At 38.5% G+C, this 18,569-nt stretch overlaps 1 protein-coding gene across 6 annotated transcripts in view; it reads left to right on the forward strand.

The window, feature by feature from the left end:
- DISC1 (DISC1 scaffold protein) overlaps positions 1 to 18,569 on the forward strand; it is a 189,461-nt gene that overhangs the window by 58,131 nt on the left and 112,761 nt on the right. For all 6 annotated transcript variants that reach the window (XR_012579569.1, XM_074537482.1, XM_074537478.1 and 3 more), the window contains 2 exons: positions 3,202 to 3,437; positions 17,111 to 17,165. Coding sequence is in view for 5 of the 6 variants with exons in the window: in XM_074537482.1 (XP_074393583.1) it covers positions 3,202 to 3,437; positions 17,111 to 17,165 (291 nt within the window). In the remaining variant the exon portion in view is untranslated. The remainder of the gene's footprint in view (positions 1 to 3,201; positions 3,438 to 17,110; positions 17,166 to 18,569) is intronic.

Here is an 18,569-nt window from a genome sequence, read left to right on the forward strand (position 1 = left end):
AGCTGAATCTTTATTCTTCTGTGGTTATACTAGGGAAAAATTAACCACACCATTATACAGGCATGCTATTTATTAGCATTTTATCAAAATTACTGGGAATTCAAGGTTCTGGGGAATGCTGATCTGTGGTGGTTGTATGCACCCAGGAATCCCTAAGGATTGCTCCTGTCCAAAATCTTGCATGATCAGAAGTAATTTTTTAAAAATTTTCCTCAGCCCCACTTTACTTTTTCTGCTCTGTTCTGTTGGTTCTGCATTTGTATTCAGGGATTTGAAAACCTGTGGCAGTATCTATAATTTATGTATTAATATTTCTGTTGCAGTCTCTACTGCATGGAGACCATCAGTCCATAAGTGAGGCTGGAGGTGTACAGTCAATGCTGATTAGCTGTTGTGTTGGAAATCCCAGTTTAAACTCAAATCTGCAAAGTAGAACTCCAGCTTATGTTTAGTCATATGAATATCATTTGCTGCTCCATGTTGAGACTTTAGGCCCTTTTTATCTGTCCCTGGAGGCTGACCAAGAGCATGCTAAAGGCTTCTTTGCATTTCTGGAAAAGAATACGGGAGTATTCGAGTTTACTGATTAAAATTTCCATGCTCCCAAGAACGCCTGTGAACTATTCCTGAGCAGAGCAGCTTTCTTTCTGTGAATGCAGATTGTGTGCTTCTAGTGTCTATTTATGTTGTACATTTCAATACTAAAAGTGTGATTATAAAACCAGATTCTGTTCATCTTGCTTTCTGTTCCCATGTAGGTTGCTTATTGCAGTGATTGCAATTACTACATTTTCACAGAGTATGGAGGTCTCTGTATTAAGCAGGGCCTATTAAGATTTTGGCAGTATTCCCAAGCCAGTAAAACAGAGACAGAATTGTCCTTTGTGCGCACTAAAAGCCTAATTTGAGACTGAAAGAAACAAAACTGATGTTTTTGGTCTGCTGACCTTTCTGTCCTTGACAAATGCCTGTGGGTTGAAACATGGACTACACCATTCTCTTCTTGCTATGTCTAAAACCATAGAAGGAGGAAAGTAATTGAGGAAACCTAGTGCACAGGACTATTAGAAGTTGAAATTTTGGAGCTATTCAACCTTTGAATGTACAAGGACCATATCTTGTTCTAAGTGATACTTGAGAAAGCTGGTTACAGTGCAGCAAACCTGAAAGTATGTTTGTTAACAAAATTTGTGAACTAAACTTCATGCAAATTGCATTGAAAACATTATTTTAATGTTAAAGTTATCAAGTGAAACTCTAAAAAGCAAAGAAATGCCAAAGTCTGTTATTTGTGCATAGTACATATGTTTTATAAGAGTCTGTAATATTGAATTATGCCTTTGAGATCCCTGCCTCATACATAACTGAAGTGTCTGTTCAGATATTCAGAATACTATTTTATCTTCATTACTCGGTATTTGACCCCAGAACCCTTTTACTGTGTGCCACTCAAACCTTCTTTTGAATAGAAGTTTATTAATTTGTGAGTGGGCTCCTTTTATAGTATTAATCAACATGGCATCTTAGTGATTCAAACCCACTTAATTTTATCTCTGCAACACCATTTCGGGTGTTACTGCCATTTGCTCAGCTGCAGAATGGAAAAATGAATTGCCATAAAAAGCCATATGGTTGATTCTAACGTCAGTTTTGTAATGCCTAGTTTTTCACTTATTAAAGATTTGGTTTTTTGTTTTTCATTTTTATTTTTAGTTGGACTGAATGTGATCAGAGTTTGAAATTGAGCTTTGATTTCTGTTGAGAGCCTATAGATAGCATGTCAGAGATCTCTTGCAGGTTGTATAGAAAATTATGAACATACAATCTGTGGCGATGTGTGGACATAATAGTTTAAATGGCTTGCAAAGTTTCACAGAGACAGTAAGAAGTGTAGGAATCAAATCATATTCTCCAGCATGATGTTCAGCTAGTTTGATGACAACTTTAACTTAGCAACCCAGTTTCCTTCAACAAGTGCTGCTTCCTTGGATGCAAGCTATCTGTTGGGTTTTCAAGGAAAAACCTGTGCAAGGATGATGTACAAATTAATGAAGATTTTTTTTTTTTAAACTTTTGGCCTCCTCGCTTCAGGAAGGACATAGAGGTGCTTGAGCACATCCAAAAAAGAGCAATGAAGCTGGTGAAGGGTCTGGAGCACAAGTTTGATGAGGAGCAGCTTAGGGAGCTGGGAGTGTTTAGCCTGGAGAAAAGGAGTCTCAGTGGGGACCTTATCACTCTCTACCTGAGAGGAGGTTGTAGCCAGGTTGGTCTCTTCTCCCAAGTAATAATTGACAGGAAAAGAGGAAATGGCCTCAAGCTGTACCGGGGGGAATAAGATTGGACTTGAGGAAGAATTTCTTCACTGGAAGGGTGGTCAGGCTTTGGAGTAGGCTGCCCAGGGAGGTGGTAGAGTCACCATCCCTGGAAATGGCTTGACATAGCACTTAGTGCTCTGTTTTAGTTGACAAGGTGCTGTTCAGTCAAAGTTGGGAACAATGATCTTGGAGCTCTTTTTCAGCATTACTGATTCTACAGTTCTATGGTTCTAAAAATTGTATTTTGCTCTTGCAAGAAACATCAATATCATAATGCACACAATTTGCACTTCTAGAAAAGTGAGTGCAACTGATATTGAAGTTCTGTGCATTTTAAGTCAAGGGAAGGATTTTGTGCTTTTTAGTTAATATGAAATGTTAATTATGAGAGGGGCTGATTAGATAGTAGGTGATGCTCTGCTTGCATCCTGTGCTTCATATTGAATTGGAAACATCAGATAAACCATTGCAGGGATATTCTGCAGGATAGATGTTTGATCAGTTTAGCTGCCAGTCTGTAGAACAGGATTCTGTTGCCATGGGTGATCTGACATTTGTTTTTTTGGTGGAAGTTTTTAGCTTGTGATTGTGAAATACCTATGTATTTTAAAAGTGGAAGAGGACTGAGAGTAGCTGTTGGAAGAGGAACTTGAAGTGTGGTACTGAGCTGGAGGTGGTGAGTTTCAGACTGCTGGAAGCACTAGAGTTTCTGAGTACAACTGAAATAAGAGTTTTTGTGTGTCAGCAAGAAGATGTCTCATTTAATGTTTGCTGAATTGGACATATTTAATTCATGCTACTTCTGACACTTGTACTGTTTTTTCTTAGGGGTGAATGGGTTTCTTTTATAAGATTCATAGTAAACTTTGGTTTCTGTTCTATGCAGAAAGAAATTGAAGATCTCAGAACAAGACTGGCCATATTAGAAGGAAAAGATCAACAGCTGAGAAGAGAAATTGAAGAACAAGATAGGCTTATTCAGTCACAGGACTGTGAACTGGCTGCTTTACTTGGCTGCATTTCTTTGAGGGAGCTGCAGGAAATAAGCAAGGCTGTGGATGACACCTTAGCATCCTCTTATCGAATTCCACTCAGCTTAGATCTTCCAGGACCAATAAAGAGGTATTTAAATTCCAATTTAGATATGAGTCTTATATCTTCCTGTATGTTCTGCTGAATTGGCTGTCAGTTGTTTTCTTCATCATTGTGCTAGCTAATTATCTGGATTTAGATGCTTTAAAACTTTCTGAGAAGAGATGTTGGAGTTCTACTATCGGTGTATTTCCTCAGAGGAGTTTAGTTATTTGAATGTCTTGCACTTAATGTTCTCTTATGGTGAAGACCCACCTGCAGAAAGCATGTGTGTCCATCAGCTGTTAATTCCTATCATCAGCTTACACTGTATTTCTTGTTAGCTGGTGGAATTCTTTCCCCAGTTTGGTAATGCAGTAATTCAAACATATTTCTTACAGCCTGAAAGTGTGTACTAGGCACCATTCAAGTAAATATTAGAGATGCTTCTTGCTTCCACAAACTTATAATTGCAATAAACTCCTCAGAGTGCTGGACTCAGACAGTGGACTTGAGGCAGGGGGGAGGAGGATGCAGCATGAATAATTTTGGGACACTCACAGTTAAATGAACAGTAGATGTATCCTTTAAATGGAAAAGTAGCTACTCTTGGCAGTATTTTGGAAATAACCTCATCTTTATTTAAAAAAGCAATTGAAGTATTGAAACTGTACTGGACATTGGTGATGGGACTTTGAAAGTGGTACTGCTGCCATGTCACCAAGAGAAAATAAAATTCCTGTTTATCCTAATGTACTTTTCTTCCAGAAAAGCAAAAACCATGTTGCTTGCAATTTTTTATCTCCCATCATGTTTATTGGATTTAGTTTGGTTGTATTAACATTCATGAGAAATTGCTGCTTATGTGTGCTAATTTATACAGGTTTTTTTTAAGTCAGCAGAACATTTTATAGAGGAGGTATTCTTCTCTTTTGACATGTGTTTAAAAGTTTAAATTAGGTTATGAGAAATAGTTTCTTGCATTAAGTTTAGCTTGTTTTAATAATATCTTATACCTGTGTTTCTGAGATTGAGGAATAAAAGATCTTAAGCAGTATGAGAAACTGATTTGAGTTTTCTTAGTTTTGAGTTTGCTTATGAAAGAATATTCAAATTATTTTCATTGCTGCTGTAATATTTGGGTTGCACTTACCTCACTGGGAAGTTATTTAAAAATGAGTTAAATAGTATGGGTTCAGGAGGAATTTTCTCTTACTAGCACCATAAATAGCACAATCACTTGAGAAAAAACAGGCATTCATTATTCAAAATGAGTTTATAACAGGAATGAAAATTGTAAAATTTTTTCCTTTCTGTTCGTTTTTAAAAGATGCAATGAATGAAACATCTTTCTTTTTTTTTTCCTGTTGGTTGACTTTGTTGTCACCAGTGGTGAGATGCTTCTGCTCTCATTTCCATAGCTGGAGTTCTGTTCTTGGGGCTCTGGTGTGTTGACCTTGGCTGCACACCAGGTGCTCACCAAGCCACTCTATCACTCTCTCTTCTCAGGTGGCCTGGGGAGAAAATACAAGATGGAAAACAATCCATGGGTTGAGATAAGGCAGTTTACTGAAGCAAAAGCAAAATGTTGCATGCATGCAAACAAAGGTTTTATCCTCTACTCATCATCATCAGGTGATGTCGAGACACTTCCCAGGAAGCAGGGCTTCAGCACATGTAGTGGTTACTCTGGAAGGCAAACACTGTAAATAATGAATGGCTTTGCTTCCTCTTCCTTCTGTTAGCTTTTATATCAGCAGACATCCCAAAAATCGTGTAGTATGGAATATCCCTTTGGTCAGTGGGAGTCAGATGTCCTGGGTATGTCCTTTCCCAGGATTTTGCCGAACCCCAGCCTACTGCTGGTGTGGGAGGGCAGAATGTTGGAGAGAGGGTGCTGATGCTGTGCCAGCCCACACTGGTTGTTACCAGTGCCTTTCCAGCCACCAGTGCAAAGCACAGTGCTGTGGGGCTGCTGTGGGCAAAGTGAACTCCATCTCAGCTAAACCAAATACAGGACACAAAAATGCAGTTATTTAATAGTAAGAGTTTATTCAGATTAACAGTGAGCTTAACTGATGGGTGGCTTCCTTTTTGAGCTGTGTAGTCTGTCGTACCTCAGGTACAGAGATTTTATATCTGATTCCAGCCTGTTCTTCTTCTGTAAGATGAAAAAACATCATGTGCATAGTAAGACATTTGGTGTGGGTTTAATTCCTGTGTGCCTATGGGCATCCCCCAGATTGTCATATAGTTAGACAGTAATTTAGGGGATTATCTTGTTTAAACTTCTCCAAGTGAGGCTACAATTTCCTGGTGAGATCAAGTTGCTCAGTGTCCTATCTCTCCGAGTTTTGTATATCTTCAAAGACGGATATTTTGCGTCCTGCATTTCACCACCCTTGCTGTAAACTCTTTTTCCTTTGTCTTTCCAGAATTTCCATGATTGCAACTTGAATTGGCTTATTCTAAATCAGTACTTGTGGAAGAAGTATTGTTTATTAGGTGACAGGTTTACATACTTTGTTGATGCTAGTTCAACATATTAGTTTTAAATTCCAAAGTCTTGGCATAGTTAATCTGAAAGAGGTTTTTCTGGAAATGTGCATTTGATTTTAGGAATAGTTGCAGAGGAGAAAAAAAAGTTATCTAAATTTAGAGCTATCTGTGTGAGAAATTAAGCTATTACTCATGCACATGTGCTAGAGATCAGTGATTATGTAGAAAGTTCAGTATCAATGGACAGTGAATTAATACAAACCCCTCACTGTTGGGCTGCAAGATACTCTGTATTTATTCTAGCAACATTGTGCTTGTCAGTAGAGTACTGCTATAGTGCTTTTGCATAATTATTTGTTGACTACATGAATTGCATTCAGCACTGGAGTAACACAGGCAGGGCTAGTGTGAAGCATCTCTTAAGACAATCTGTGCTGTAATGAATTGTATTTGGTGGCTTGCAGCTCACTAAAAGATAAAAAAATATTCAATATATTGAAGCAAACTTCCAGCAACCCGAGAGGGTATATTAAACAAAGAATACTTGCTCAAGTAATTGCCCTTCTGTGTGAAGGAGGAAAAGAGCAAGTCAAATACAACACTGGGATGAGCATTGGTTCTAAGCTTATTTTTCTTGTCAAGTGTTGTTATTTTTTCAGGAGTGTTCTTTGTTTTGCCTTATCTTTGATATGTGCTGAACTTTTTAAATACAAAGAGGCTTTGTCAATACCTAAAGCATGCTTTGAGTTTGAAGAATTAAGAAATGTTAGGCACATTACCCTGGGACCTTACTTGAGGGCTGTTGGAAGACACGGTTCAAACCTGCTGGCTAATGGGCAAACAAGAATGTTTTGACAGGGAATTCTCACTAAGGTTGAGACTGCAGAATGTGGTCATTTTGCTCATCCAGACAGGCTTAATTGCTCTTGGTAAGCTAAAGGGTATAATAATTATTTTAAAATGGGAAATTGCAGGGCAAAAGCTCAGTTCACTTGAATGAGTTTGCGTGGAGATGTGTTTAAAAGGTGGGAGCAGCTGGTGCTATGTGCACTGTGACACGTGCCGGTGTTTTAACTGAAGACAACACACTGAAATCAGAGGAAAATGGGCCTGGGTGTTTCAGCATGAAGTACTTGATTCTGGAGATTGCAAAAAGTATCCAAATATATAATTTTCATATTCGCTACTGGACACCATTTCAGAAATACGTGTTTTTAGCTGGTGTAACTTGCATTTTCTAATTATAAAAGAAGACCATATTAATTATTTGACCTATTCACTTCAATATCTGTTAGTTCCTTTATTTGTTTCTTTCCATTTCACAACACCGACTAGGGAAATCTGTTTTACTTCAGTTCATTTTTATTTTCATTTTGCAGTTTCTTTGTTTTATCCATATCTGCAGATGCATGTGTTCTTACAGCATGCCATTCTTAAAATAAATTGCACTGTTCCATCTGGACTATTGTCTGGGCACTGATTGCTGGTTGAAAGAAATTAAATTATGTACCTTTCAAAATATTAGAATGCTCCACCTCTTCTTCACATGGAACAATTTTTGATTAGTAGGCATTTGTTCTATGGTGGGTTTGTGGGAGCATCTGAAGATAAGGAAATTCTCTTTTATGTGTATTAGTTATTAGAGGGTGGCCAGTGGTGCAAGGAACTGAACTTGAACATTTATGCAGCCAGTTCACTCTGCTTTTTTGACACCTGGAGTTCATTTGAGAAAGATCAATTTGAAATTAAGTACAAGTACTCAGGGGGGGTGTAAATCATAATTGTTGGAGTATACTCCAAGTATTCATCAACTACATTTGAGGACAAAGCCTGATAAAGACAAAAGGTGGAATTTTTTTAGAGAACTTGGTTTACTTGAGTAAAGTTGGAAAAAAGACTTCAACATAGTTTCACATACAAACTTAGGAAAGTAGGATTTAGAACGGGCTGTTGTGTTTTGTCATTGGGAGAGACTGCTTGCTGCTGTTCAGGGCCCCACTGGAAAGTGTTCTTCTTGTAGGTAACTAGGTAGAGAGAGGGCTCACAATCTGGCTGTACTCAGGAACGTGCATTCTCCAAAAACCTATGGCACCTAGGAAAGCTTGTGTTTCCTTCTTGCTGGTTGGTGGAGACATTGTGGTGATCTTGTTGATGACCTCAGTGGGAATCTGACTCCATCTGTCTTGCCACTTTACTCCCAGGAACTGGATTTCTCAGGCAGGTCCCTTGACTTTGCTCTTCTTGGTGGTGAAGCCGGCTTCTATCAGAATCTGGGTGATCCTCTCTCCTGTCTCAAATACTTCCATTGCTGTGTTCCCCCACACAGTGATGTCATCAGTATACTGCAGGTGTTCTGGAGCCTCACCCTTTTCCAGTGCCGTCTGGATCAGTCCATGGCAGATGGTGGGGCTGTGCTTCCACCCCTGGGGCAGTCGGTTCCAGGTGTACTGCATGCCTCTCCAGGTGAAAGCAAACTGAGGCCTTCATTCTGCTGCCAGAGGAATGGAGAAAAATGCATTGGCAATATCTATAGTGGCGTACCACCTTGCTGCCTTGGACTCCAGCTCGTACTGGAGTTCCAGCATGTCCGGCACAGCAGCGCTCAGCGGTGGAGTCACTTCATTCAAGCCACGATAGTGCACTGTCAGTCTCCATTCTCTGTCAGACTTATGCACAGGCCAGATGGGACTGTTAAAGGGTGAGTGGGTCTTGCTGACCACCCCTTGACTCTCCAGCTCACGGATCATTTTGTGGATGGGGATCGCAGCATCTCAATTCATCCTATACTTCCGGTGGTGCACTGTCAAGGTGGCAATTGGCACTCGTTGCTCTTCCACCTTCAGGAGTCCTACTGCAGATGGGTTTTCTGATAGTCCAGGCAAGCTGTTCAACTGCTAATGTCCTCTGCCTCTACAGCCACTATCCCAAAGGCCCACCTGAGTCCCTTTGGGTCTTTGTAATAGCCATTCCAGAGGAACTCCCAATTTCTTATCATGCCATGATCTGGCTTGAGCCTCGATAATAAGACTGTCTCATATGTAGTCCCATACCTGGATTTGTCTTTGACAAGGCCATCATCTCTGCTTTCTCAAAGTATTTGGCTACAGTCTTTTGTGTGAGGCTAAGATGAGTCATAGGTGAAAGAAGAGAGTGAACTAACTGATTAGGAAGGTTCATCTTTCAGATAGATGGATGGATGGATAGGTAGGTGTTTTCCTCTCAATTTTGTCTGTCTAGGATTAATTTAATTCCTTTGTTCTTTGCCTAGGAGTAGAGTTCATGGGCAAGTGGCTTTTTTCCCCTTTCTTGTGGCAGTAAATCTAGGAGGAACTGTGTGCCATAAAGTGTCTGTGCTGTGGTACATGATGTGAATTTGCTTTCTGTGAAGGTGCAGATGTGGTTCAGAAGTTCATAATGATTCTGATCCCACTGGAGGAGGAGAGGGGGACCCCCGTTGGAGGGAGGGAAAAGGACTTCTGCAAAGTCTACTCCCATACCGTAGGCACTGGCCTTCCCTGGGAAGAACAGGGGAGATTAAAAACAGAGCAGGAAAAGGAAAGAGCCAGTCTTCCAATGTGGAAGGCAGAGCCATTGCTGTCAACCTGAATTGTTTTGGAGCAATCTTAAAGGCAGTATTTTGTCTTTCCAAGCAGTGTTATAGAAGGAAAAAGTCGCAGCAGAAGGATAAGTAACACTTGCTTGAGTGCTCACGTGTATGGTGTAATGAGGAATCTGGTTTTCCCTGCTGAGCATCTGGTTCCTCCTGCTTGCTTGAACAGCATCCAGTGGGACATAGCAGCCTATAAAGCCCAGGCCACATATGTGCTGATTCCTCTGGGTATGTGCACAATGAGATTTACTTCTCTTCAGGGAAAAATGACCAGCTGTCTCAATCAATGTGTGATACTAAATTAGTCTGTATATAATGAAGAGAAACAGCTAGCAACTATATCCAGGGACAGACCCTTTCAGTCAGTGAAATAAAATGGATGTTATTCTTAGGAGAATAATTGCAGCTGCTGTGGGCAAGCTCTAGTTTTTGTGCAGTCCAGACAGATGTAGCAGAAGAATGGGGATATACTGATATGTCAGAAAATCTGGGGAAACTGTTAGTTAGGATGTGATGAACTGCTCCTGTAGATAGCTGTTTGATTGTCCCTTTGTTCTCATTCTGATGCTCCTGTTCCTGATAGCAGCTGAAGCAACAACTGCTTCAACTGCCCTGCAGCATCAGCTGGCAGAAGAGTGGTGGGAAACCCAGCAACATATGAATGGTTTGGTTGGTTGAAACAGCCAGCTGGTTTGGCTGCCTGAACGGTGTTTTATAGACCAGAAGATTTCTCGATACATGGCAATAAAAATAGAGCTTGTTGTGATGATTAAAGATGCCAGCAGTATCTTCAGGTGTCTGTGAACTGATAGTTTCTGCTGGAGTGGTTTTATGTAAAAACTCCAAAACCATACTGAGATTCTGCCTCTGTCTTTGTATTGCTGGCATTTAAGAAAGCACTTTATTAATTATTCTTATAAAAAAATTGTGAAGTGTCATCCAATGCCCTGATTTTTCTTCATGTCTCCTAACTGGGGCTGTTGTCTGGCAGCACTCAGCAAATAAGAGTTAACTCTGTTTAGAGTTCTTATGTATGCAAGAGCTGGGCAGGATCATGAGTTTTTAAAGTACACTTCCTATAGGTGTAAGTCTTTGAGAGTTGACAAAGGGAAATACAGTCACTGAGCAACCCATGAATCAGTGAGAAACCCTATTGGTGAGCTGAGGTTATGCAAACTTTGAGAAAGTGTATTTCCAGTTCTGACTCTTGAAAAATTCTGAGTGGGGTAGCACATGTATTAGAGCAATCCTTGATGTATAGCAGCAGTGAAGAAATACTGCTCTGCAGATGATAGCTTGAAAAAGAGCAAATTGCTCTTCTTCAAAAAGAAGAAAAGCTAGCGCTCTGATCACTCAGAGGTAGGTGCATAATTTCAGGTTCTCATTCATATTCCTTTGAGAACTTTGTAGATTGAAAATGTGCAGAAAGTGTGATGCTCCTGTACCTTAAAGTACATCTCTTGATAGTTGTTGTCTCAGATCAGATTAATTTTTGAGGTTGGAAGTTTTCCAAGGTGAGACTTTGCATTTTACTTCTAATTCAGGTGACTAGTCCTTGCAGCTGCCAGAAATTTCATTTTTATTACGAGTTAAACACAACTTTTCTCTCCTTGTATTTAATGTCCAAGTCCTTTCCTCAAGAGCACTTTCAGGTTTAGATAAAGAAATTGGATCTTTACCACATCAGCTGAGCAGAAATTTTCTATTTTTATATTTTTTTTAACTAGTTCTGTCATCATATAGAAGTTTTCTCTGGGCTGCAGTATTGAAGAAAAAAAAGAGTTTATTTGGAAAACCCTGACTTAGGTTTAAAGAGTGGTTTTACTTCCCATTAAAAAGATATGCTGCTGTGAAAATGCCATTGTTTTAAGTCCCATGGATCATTGCACAAAGACGAAAAGGAATTTACATGCTTGACTGAAAAATTGCTTTCTCGGTATGGTGATAGTCAGATGTGTAGCCCAGACAGCCTTATGAGACAATCACATGGAATGAAAATCTTGTTATCTCATTTCTTTCTTGATTAGGTAGAATCAAACTTTGTGGTAAAGAGTTTCAAAAGAGAACAAAAAGTGATGGTTTACATTTGTGCATTTAATGCATTCTAGCCCTGAATGTCCCTGATTGAGAAGAAGTGTAGGGCCAGCAATGCCCTGTAGGTCTAAAATCTGCCCATGGTATCTGTAAATAATAATCTGTTGGTTTTCCTCAAGAAAACTCTGGAAACAAGTATATTTTTTCTTCCTTTTTTCTTCTTTTTTTTTTTTTTCTTTAGTCCTAGTTGTACATGTCTAGCTTAAAGATGTCTCTTGTTAAATATAGCTTTGTTCAAAGCTCTTTTTTTATGAGCTGTTTTCAAAACTTTCTGAGATATGCCCATTGAGGGAACTATAAAATCACAAGGAAACTATTGATTGATTTGGTTTTATATTGTGGATTTATTCCCTAAAAGCACAGTGAAGTCCATATACTGAAGACTTTTGGTGGAATTTTGCCTTGATGTAGACTGTAGCAGACATTTACACCAAAGGTTCCCCAAGTGGCACTTGTGATTGTTTTTTTTTTTTGCAAGGGTCTGGACAAAAGCTTTTTTTTTGAAGGTCAGCTTCTGTTTGTTGTTAAAAGCAAGATTACAAGTGTAGGGCTTGGTTTATATATTTTTATCTTCTAAGAGAGTATAGCTTCTTGTGACTTCAGAATTGGAGCAAGAATCGTGTTAGAAGACATAAAGCTGTAAAAGCCATGGTCCCTGCAGTTGTGATCATGAGAATGATCACAGTAACCTTATTGTTTGCTGGCAGTCTCATTACTCTGGGCCAAATTCAAACTGTAAATTGTTTAAATTTGCTGATTTTTATCTAGAAGGAAATACATATTCATGTGAATTGAGGGTTCAGCCCATCGTGCTTTTTGCATACAATCTGAGCGTGGGCTTCTAGGCTGTTGTTCTTGAATTAGAAATTCAAATATGGGTAATTTTAAATTGTTCTGACTTGTGCTTAGTTTTAAAGAAATTAAAGTGCTTTTTGCTTAAGCACTGTATTGTGGTGTGGAGATTGAGAGTGTAATGACAAGATCTATAATAATTTTTTAGGTGACAGTAATGTAAAGGAGAATACTTGCTGTTAAAGGACTTTTTACTTGTCTTTCAGTGTGTTCAGGAAGGGATCAGAGATGGCAGCCTAATTTCTCTATGAAAAATAAGAATTTTTAGTACAAGATTTATTTGTTTTATATCAGTACCCTGTGTGTGGCATGTTCTGTTGTGTGGATACAAAAGTAAATTCTGACTGTGCTTTTTGTTGCTGTATAAAAATTTTATTATTAATACAGGAACTGTTTCTGTTTAAGCAGTGTGTATATTTATACATATTGAATATGGAGAACAGCATGAATTGCCTTTTGCCCATTTACATTCTTTGAATTTTTTCTTAGGAAGCAAAACGTAGATACATAATAGCTTGGTATGCAAAGGGAAGTATACTAGCATAGTGGAAGGAAAGACATTCAGAAACATGCCTTCCTTTTGGAGACAGCCATTCTTCCCAGTATTGTGCTAGTTAGCCTTCCTTTGAACAAAGCCACTTCCACGGTGTCTGTCTGTAATTCCTGCATGCAAATTTAGACTTCTCAGAAGATTCTTTAAAAGGCATTTTAAGCATTTTCTATTATATCGTGACACATAATGTCCTCTGTGGTAATGTGGGAAGGTGTGATAGAGTGAGGAATGCGGGAGCCCGACCACTTGATTCTTATTCTTCCTTCTGTCCCCTATTGCATTGAAATGTCTTCCTTTATTTTGCCTGAACACCATTCCCAATTATGAACATCATCATCTCAGCAGGTTCCAACTGTGTTATTACAATTAAATATATTTAGTAGCAACTCTTTAATATCAGTAAAATGAGGTACTTAAAGGGTACTGCCTGAAGTATTTGAATCTTAAAATTTTTCCCATAATCTGTTGTTACGTGCCAGATCAACTTCAGTTCCTGAGCATGCAGCATTTCCACACCCTCCTACAGTTCTCCAGCCAAAGTCTGTGCTTTGCTAAAGTATTGCTTCATGTGTCATCCAAAAATTACATAATCCCTCAGCTCCTGCTTTCCTGTTCTAGTCTAGCCTGTCTACAGCGATACTCTGGGACGTAGCATGTGTACATTCCTGTTCTTCTTTCCTTCTAATGGATCCCAATGTCTGTAAGCCCATGGCATGTCATTCAAATGAAAGGCCTGTATGGCCATCTACATGAATGAAGATATACTGAGGTATAGATTGCTGTGGATTCTGCAAGTGTTAAAAACCTTTCTTTTCCTTCATATTTAGTCAGTTAAATTTGTGTTAATTGAATTCCTGTCTTGCTCTAGTCCTTGCATCAGCTGGGTCAAGAATTTTGCTTTCTCTGTGATAGAGTTAGCTTATAATGAATTTGAGAAGTAAGTTCTAAATGGTCCTCATAATGGATTGCTAAGACTGTGAGGAGAAGCTGTCAAACTCTTGATTAGCTGTTCTGTCAGAGAAGAATAGCAATGAGTCAAAACTATGGATGCCTTCCCAGGCAAGAATTTTGTGTTATTCCAAAGAGCTCTTTCTAAAGTCGTTTACCCTTGTAGTAATACCTAAAGCAGCTTTTAAGCAGACAGAATACCCCTCTTAAAATGAAATATGATGCTCCAGGGTGGTTTTAAAAGAAAATGCTGTTTCTGGTTCAAGTCACATGTAATAGATCATGGCGGTTAAAGCTCTTTGTTGGTAGAATGAATCAGTATTGACTGCCTGGTTGCTCTTGTGGGTCATTACCTTGTCAGTTAATTGGAAAGCTTGTGAGGGGCTTCTCTGTGACAGTGTTTTGTGGTAGAAGAAAACAACCTGGGAATAAATGTAGTTAAAAGCAGTTTGTAGTTGGTAACGATGGCTGGTTCCTACATGGTTTTGATTGCTGTGTGTGCGTTGTATGAAGGGCTAGTCTCTGCAAGGGGTAGGGGATTCCTCTGGTATCACTCTGAAGGCTAACAAGGATTTGAAACAGAAAATTCGTGCCATAAATAAAACAAATGCACTTGTAAGAGTCTATGTGAATGCTGTTATCTGTAACAGAAGGATCTTTAGATTTGAGTTTCTGGTTAATCCAGCTATCACTAGCTTGGGTCAGATGAATTACTTACTAATGATATCCTTTATTGATATTGGTCAGATTAATATAAAATTCCATTAAAACTGTAGTTCCACAAAATTATCTTAAAGCCGTAGTTTCGCTGTCATAGCAGTGGCAGCATTTGATTCCTTATTTATTTTTTAGTGGCTTGTTAGAGACTCATGAAAAAGAAATCTGGGTATAGGGAGAATGTTTTTTCCCACTCAGCACCTGGTCCTGAAAGTCCTCATGGGTTTGTGCATCATTGTTAGCAGTGCAGATTTGACAACTCGGTCCTAGTTTGCCATGCTGTTTTGAATGCATTGCTTCAAAAGAGGTTAAAAATTGATCTCTTTTCCTGTTAGCTGTGTGAATTATGCAGAGCAGTGAAATGTATGAACCTGAGGGGGGCTTTCTGTGAGGAAAGGAAACAGATGAGAGGAAGAGCACACAGAAGATGTTTGTTAGAGTTGCCATCTATATACTGTTGTTCTTCTGGCTAAAACTGCACTTTATATTTTATTATGGCCTAGGTCTTTAGAGGTGAATTTTGAGGCATTTTCAGTACAATTGGGTCAGTCACCCAGTATTCATTCAATTACACACTGCAGCCTTGCTGCTACCCCTTGACATCTGTACACAAAGCCTATATTTTTTTTTACATAACCTGACCAGCTCAGATGCCAATTGTGGGGGATGCTGAAAGTAACTGCGAGCTCCAAAGCATAAGAAAAGAAGTGGCTAAATAGTTCATTCTGTCTGGCATGCCCAGAGGCAAGCAGGGAGCTGATAATGGCATCATTACACCAGCAATACTTTGTGTTTTGCACATATATTGCTGTAGAAAAGGGAGACATTTGAGACTCTGTGAGAAATGTCATTAAACACTTTTACATAGGTAGGCAGCTGCATTTCTGATTGTTTCATTGCACAGGTGCTGGGGTGGTAATGAGGTGACAGGCCTGGCTGGGCTGTAGATAGGAATGATGTGTGCTCCTTGAAGCAGGGTATTAGGGACAGCAATGCAAATAGGTGCCTCATTAATGTGATTAAATGATACTCTGAATTCTGTCTCTGAGGCCATTTCACTCCTGTGTGCAGTTTGCCAGGATGGTTCAACCAGCCTTTCTGTAGGTGATCAATAGCTGTTTGCAACTCCAACTTCACTTGCTTTGGGATTCATGCTCGTGAAAATGCTGACTCTTGAACTAGGGCTCAGGAAGTGCTGTGCTTGGAAAATCAGGGCAGGTTCTCAAAAGAAAACTGAAATGCATACAGAAGAGGAATGCATAGGCAGCAGGGGCTGTGTGCATGTCAAAACAGGCACTCAGTCATAATGTGCTTTCTGAATAACTGTGGCTTTTGTTTCTTCCATCTGTAAAATTAATACAACGCTGCCTTGGCATGCAGGAGTATCACTGAAATAAATCCTGTGATGTCTCTGACATGCCTGGATATTTAAATGCCTGACACTAGAGAAAAGCTCAGAAATATATCATTAGTTCTTGTTTGGGAAAAAATAGTAACGCTAAGTCATGAAATAAATAGTTTTTATAACACATAAGGCATGAGGAGAAATTGAGATGCTGCTAATGGAGTGTGCTGACTGTCACATACACAGAACTGAGGTGTTTGACAGAAAAGAAAATAGTGTGTGATAAAGTAATTGAACAATGTAGAAAAAGTGTACACCTCCTAAGTCAGAGAGAGGGGAGTATTAAAGCAAAAATTGCAAAAAATAACCTCTCTCCTAACTCCTGATGTTTGATTTGATTGGATTTTTGAACTTCATGTTAAAAATGTAAATGGTGGATTTATTTGCAAGAGCCAAAAGAACAGGTTTACTTTAGATCTGATAATAGAAAAGTGGGAAGCCTCCATGCTTCTAATATATGGAAAAAAACCCTTTCATTTTGTTCATATAAGCATGGGTGATGCCACTGCCACATTTCAGCCCACTGTTGCATCAATTCGGTGAAAATATTTGGTAAGTTTTTATGGATCTAAAGAAACTGAGTAGTGGTATTTCATATAAAATTACTGTGAGAATAAGTGACTGTAGTTGAACTTTTTCTGGTAGAGCTGAAAACTGAGTTGTAAATTGCCAGTTCTTTGTGTGAGAAATGCCTTTGTGTTCAGGTTTTGGATGATGGTCCAGCAAAACACCAGTCCTGGACATTTCTGGGAACTTCTCAGTTTGCTTTAGGTATTGTGATTACACAAATAATCATAATTGTGCTTCAAAGGGCAAGTAAAATCTGTATACTTGTTAATAAAGAACTGTAAAGGTGATGTTGGTTAGTCATCAGCAACCCTAATGAAGCATAGTTTTTGTCTTGATATTGACTCTGTTGTGTTGGTATGAGTCAGCTTGACACTCTAATTCCATAAGAAAATGTGTCTTGTGCAGCAGGCCATGTTGAGCAGAGGTTAACTTTTTTATTTTATTTATTTATTCTATTTTATTTTCATTCCTTCTAGCCTTCAAGAGAAAGAACAGTTGTACAGCATGTCCATTAAAGAAACTACTGCCAAAGTAAGTACATGTTTTCAGTTCTTCAGAATATTTACAGAAGCAGATCATAGCATGCATGTTGTCTTTGTTTTAGAAAGTTGGTTTTGTGGTGCTCCTTCTAAGAAGATTTTGCACATAAATATTTTGAAACATATACTGAAAAGCCCACCCCAACTTTTTGTTTGAACAGGCCACAGGGATTATAATACTTCAGGAAGCAAATAGAGTAATCTCTTTTTTCTCAGCTGTTTTACTAGCAATCCATGCTCTTGCTCAGGTCTCTATTCAGGAACACACTCCTCAGCTTCATGAAATTATGGTGACAGCTGAATGCTTTGGTTCTTAATGCAGAATCTCTTTCTTGTCTAACTGGTTTTGTTGGTGTGAAGGGAAGAGCATAAATGAAGTACCTCTTTTCCCCACCATTTCACTAATAATCTAGCTAGCAATCTCATTTTCATACCCTTTAAAAATACAAAGAAAAGTGATATAGCTTATTTAGCACAATTTTTCTTTCTAACTAGAAATGTTAATTCTTTTCCTTTATCTTTCTTATTTCATGGGCTCCTTTCAAGAAGTAGAACACTGAAGTTTTACTTCAGAATGGCCCAGTTGCTCCATAAATGCTCTAGGAAAAAAAGATCCATTTACTCTAGACAATTCACATAGATCTATATAAAACAGGAAATGAAAAATATTTCTGGGTTTTGATTAATAATGAATTTATACTCTGAAATAAACTTGTTTTTCATGTTTTCTCTAATAGCAGTTAGCAAAATCAGTAAAAATTTTGTCCTTCATCATCTGTTCTTCCTAATTGTCTTGGCCAACGCTTTGACTGTGCACTGTGGAAAAGATAATTTGAAGACTGTATCTCATAACCACTCATTTCTTCTCTTCCACTCTATTTTGAGCTCATTTTCTCTATTCCTTGCTTATACCCACATCTTGAGAAAATTAATATAGACTATAACAATGATTACCGCTGTATTTTTTAAATGACTATGAATAAAGGGTCAAGAAAATTATTCTAACTGACCTACAGCTCATCTGCTAAAATGAATGAGACATTAAGTAGCTCAAAGTGATGTTTCAAGTATTGTTTCAAGCCATTTGCAAGCTAAAGCATAAGGTATGGAATTTACTTTTCCCAGAAGTCTCATGAGGTTTTATTTTATCACCATAGTAGCTAGACACTTTTTCAATAGCAGCTGAAGCCATTGAGTTACAGTAGAGAAGTCTGTGAGGTAGTTTGTCACAGCTTGGATTTTTTTTCTTTATGTTTTCAATAGATAAAATACTATTTTAATTTTATTCCAGTCCTATGTGATTACTTTTATTTGTTATAGAATGTAAATAGGAAGCATGTAGTGAGATTCCTCCAAATAATTTCCTATTTAGTTTATTCATATCATCTCATCCTGT

This window comes from Zonotrichia albicollis, chromosome 3 (genome assembly GCF_047830755.1).
Source record: "Zonotrichia albicollis isolate bZonAlb1 chromosome 3, bZonAlb1.hap1, whole genome shotgun sequence".
Lineage (NCBI taxonomy): Eukaryota > Metazoa > Chordata > Aves > Passeriformes > Passerellidae > Zonotrichia > Zonotrichia albicollis.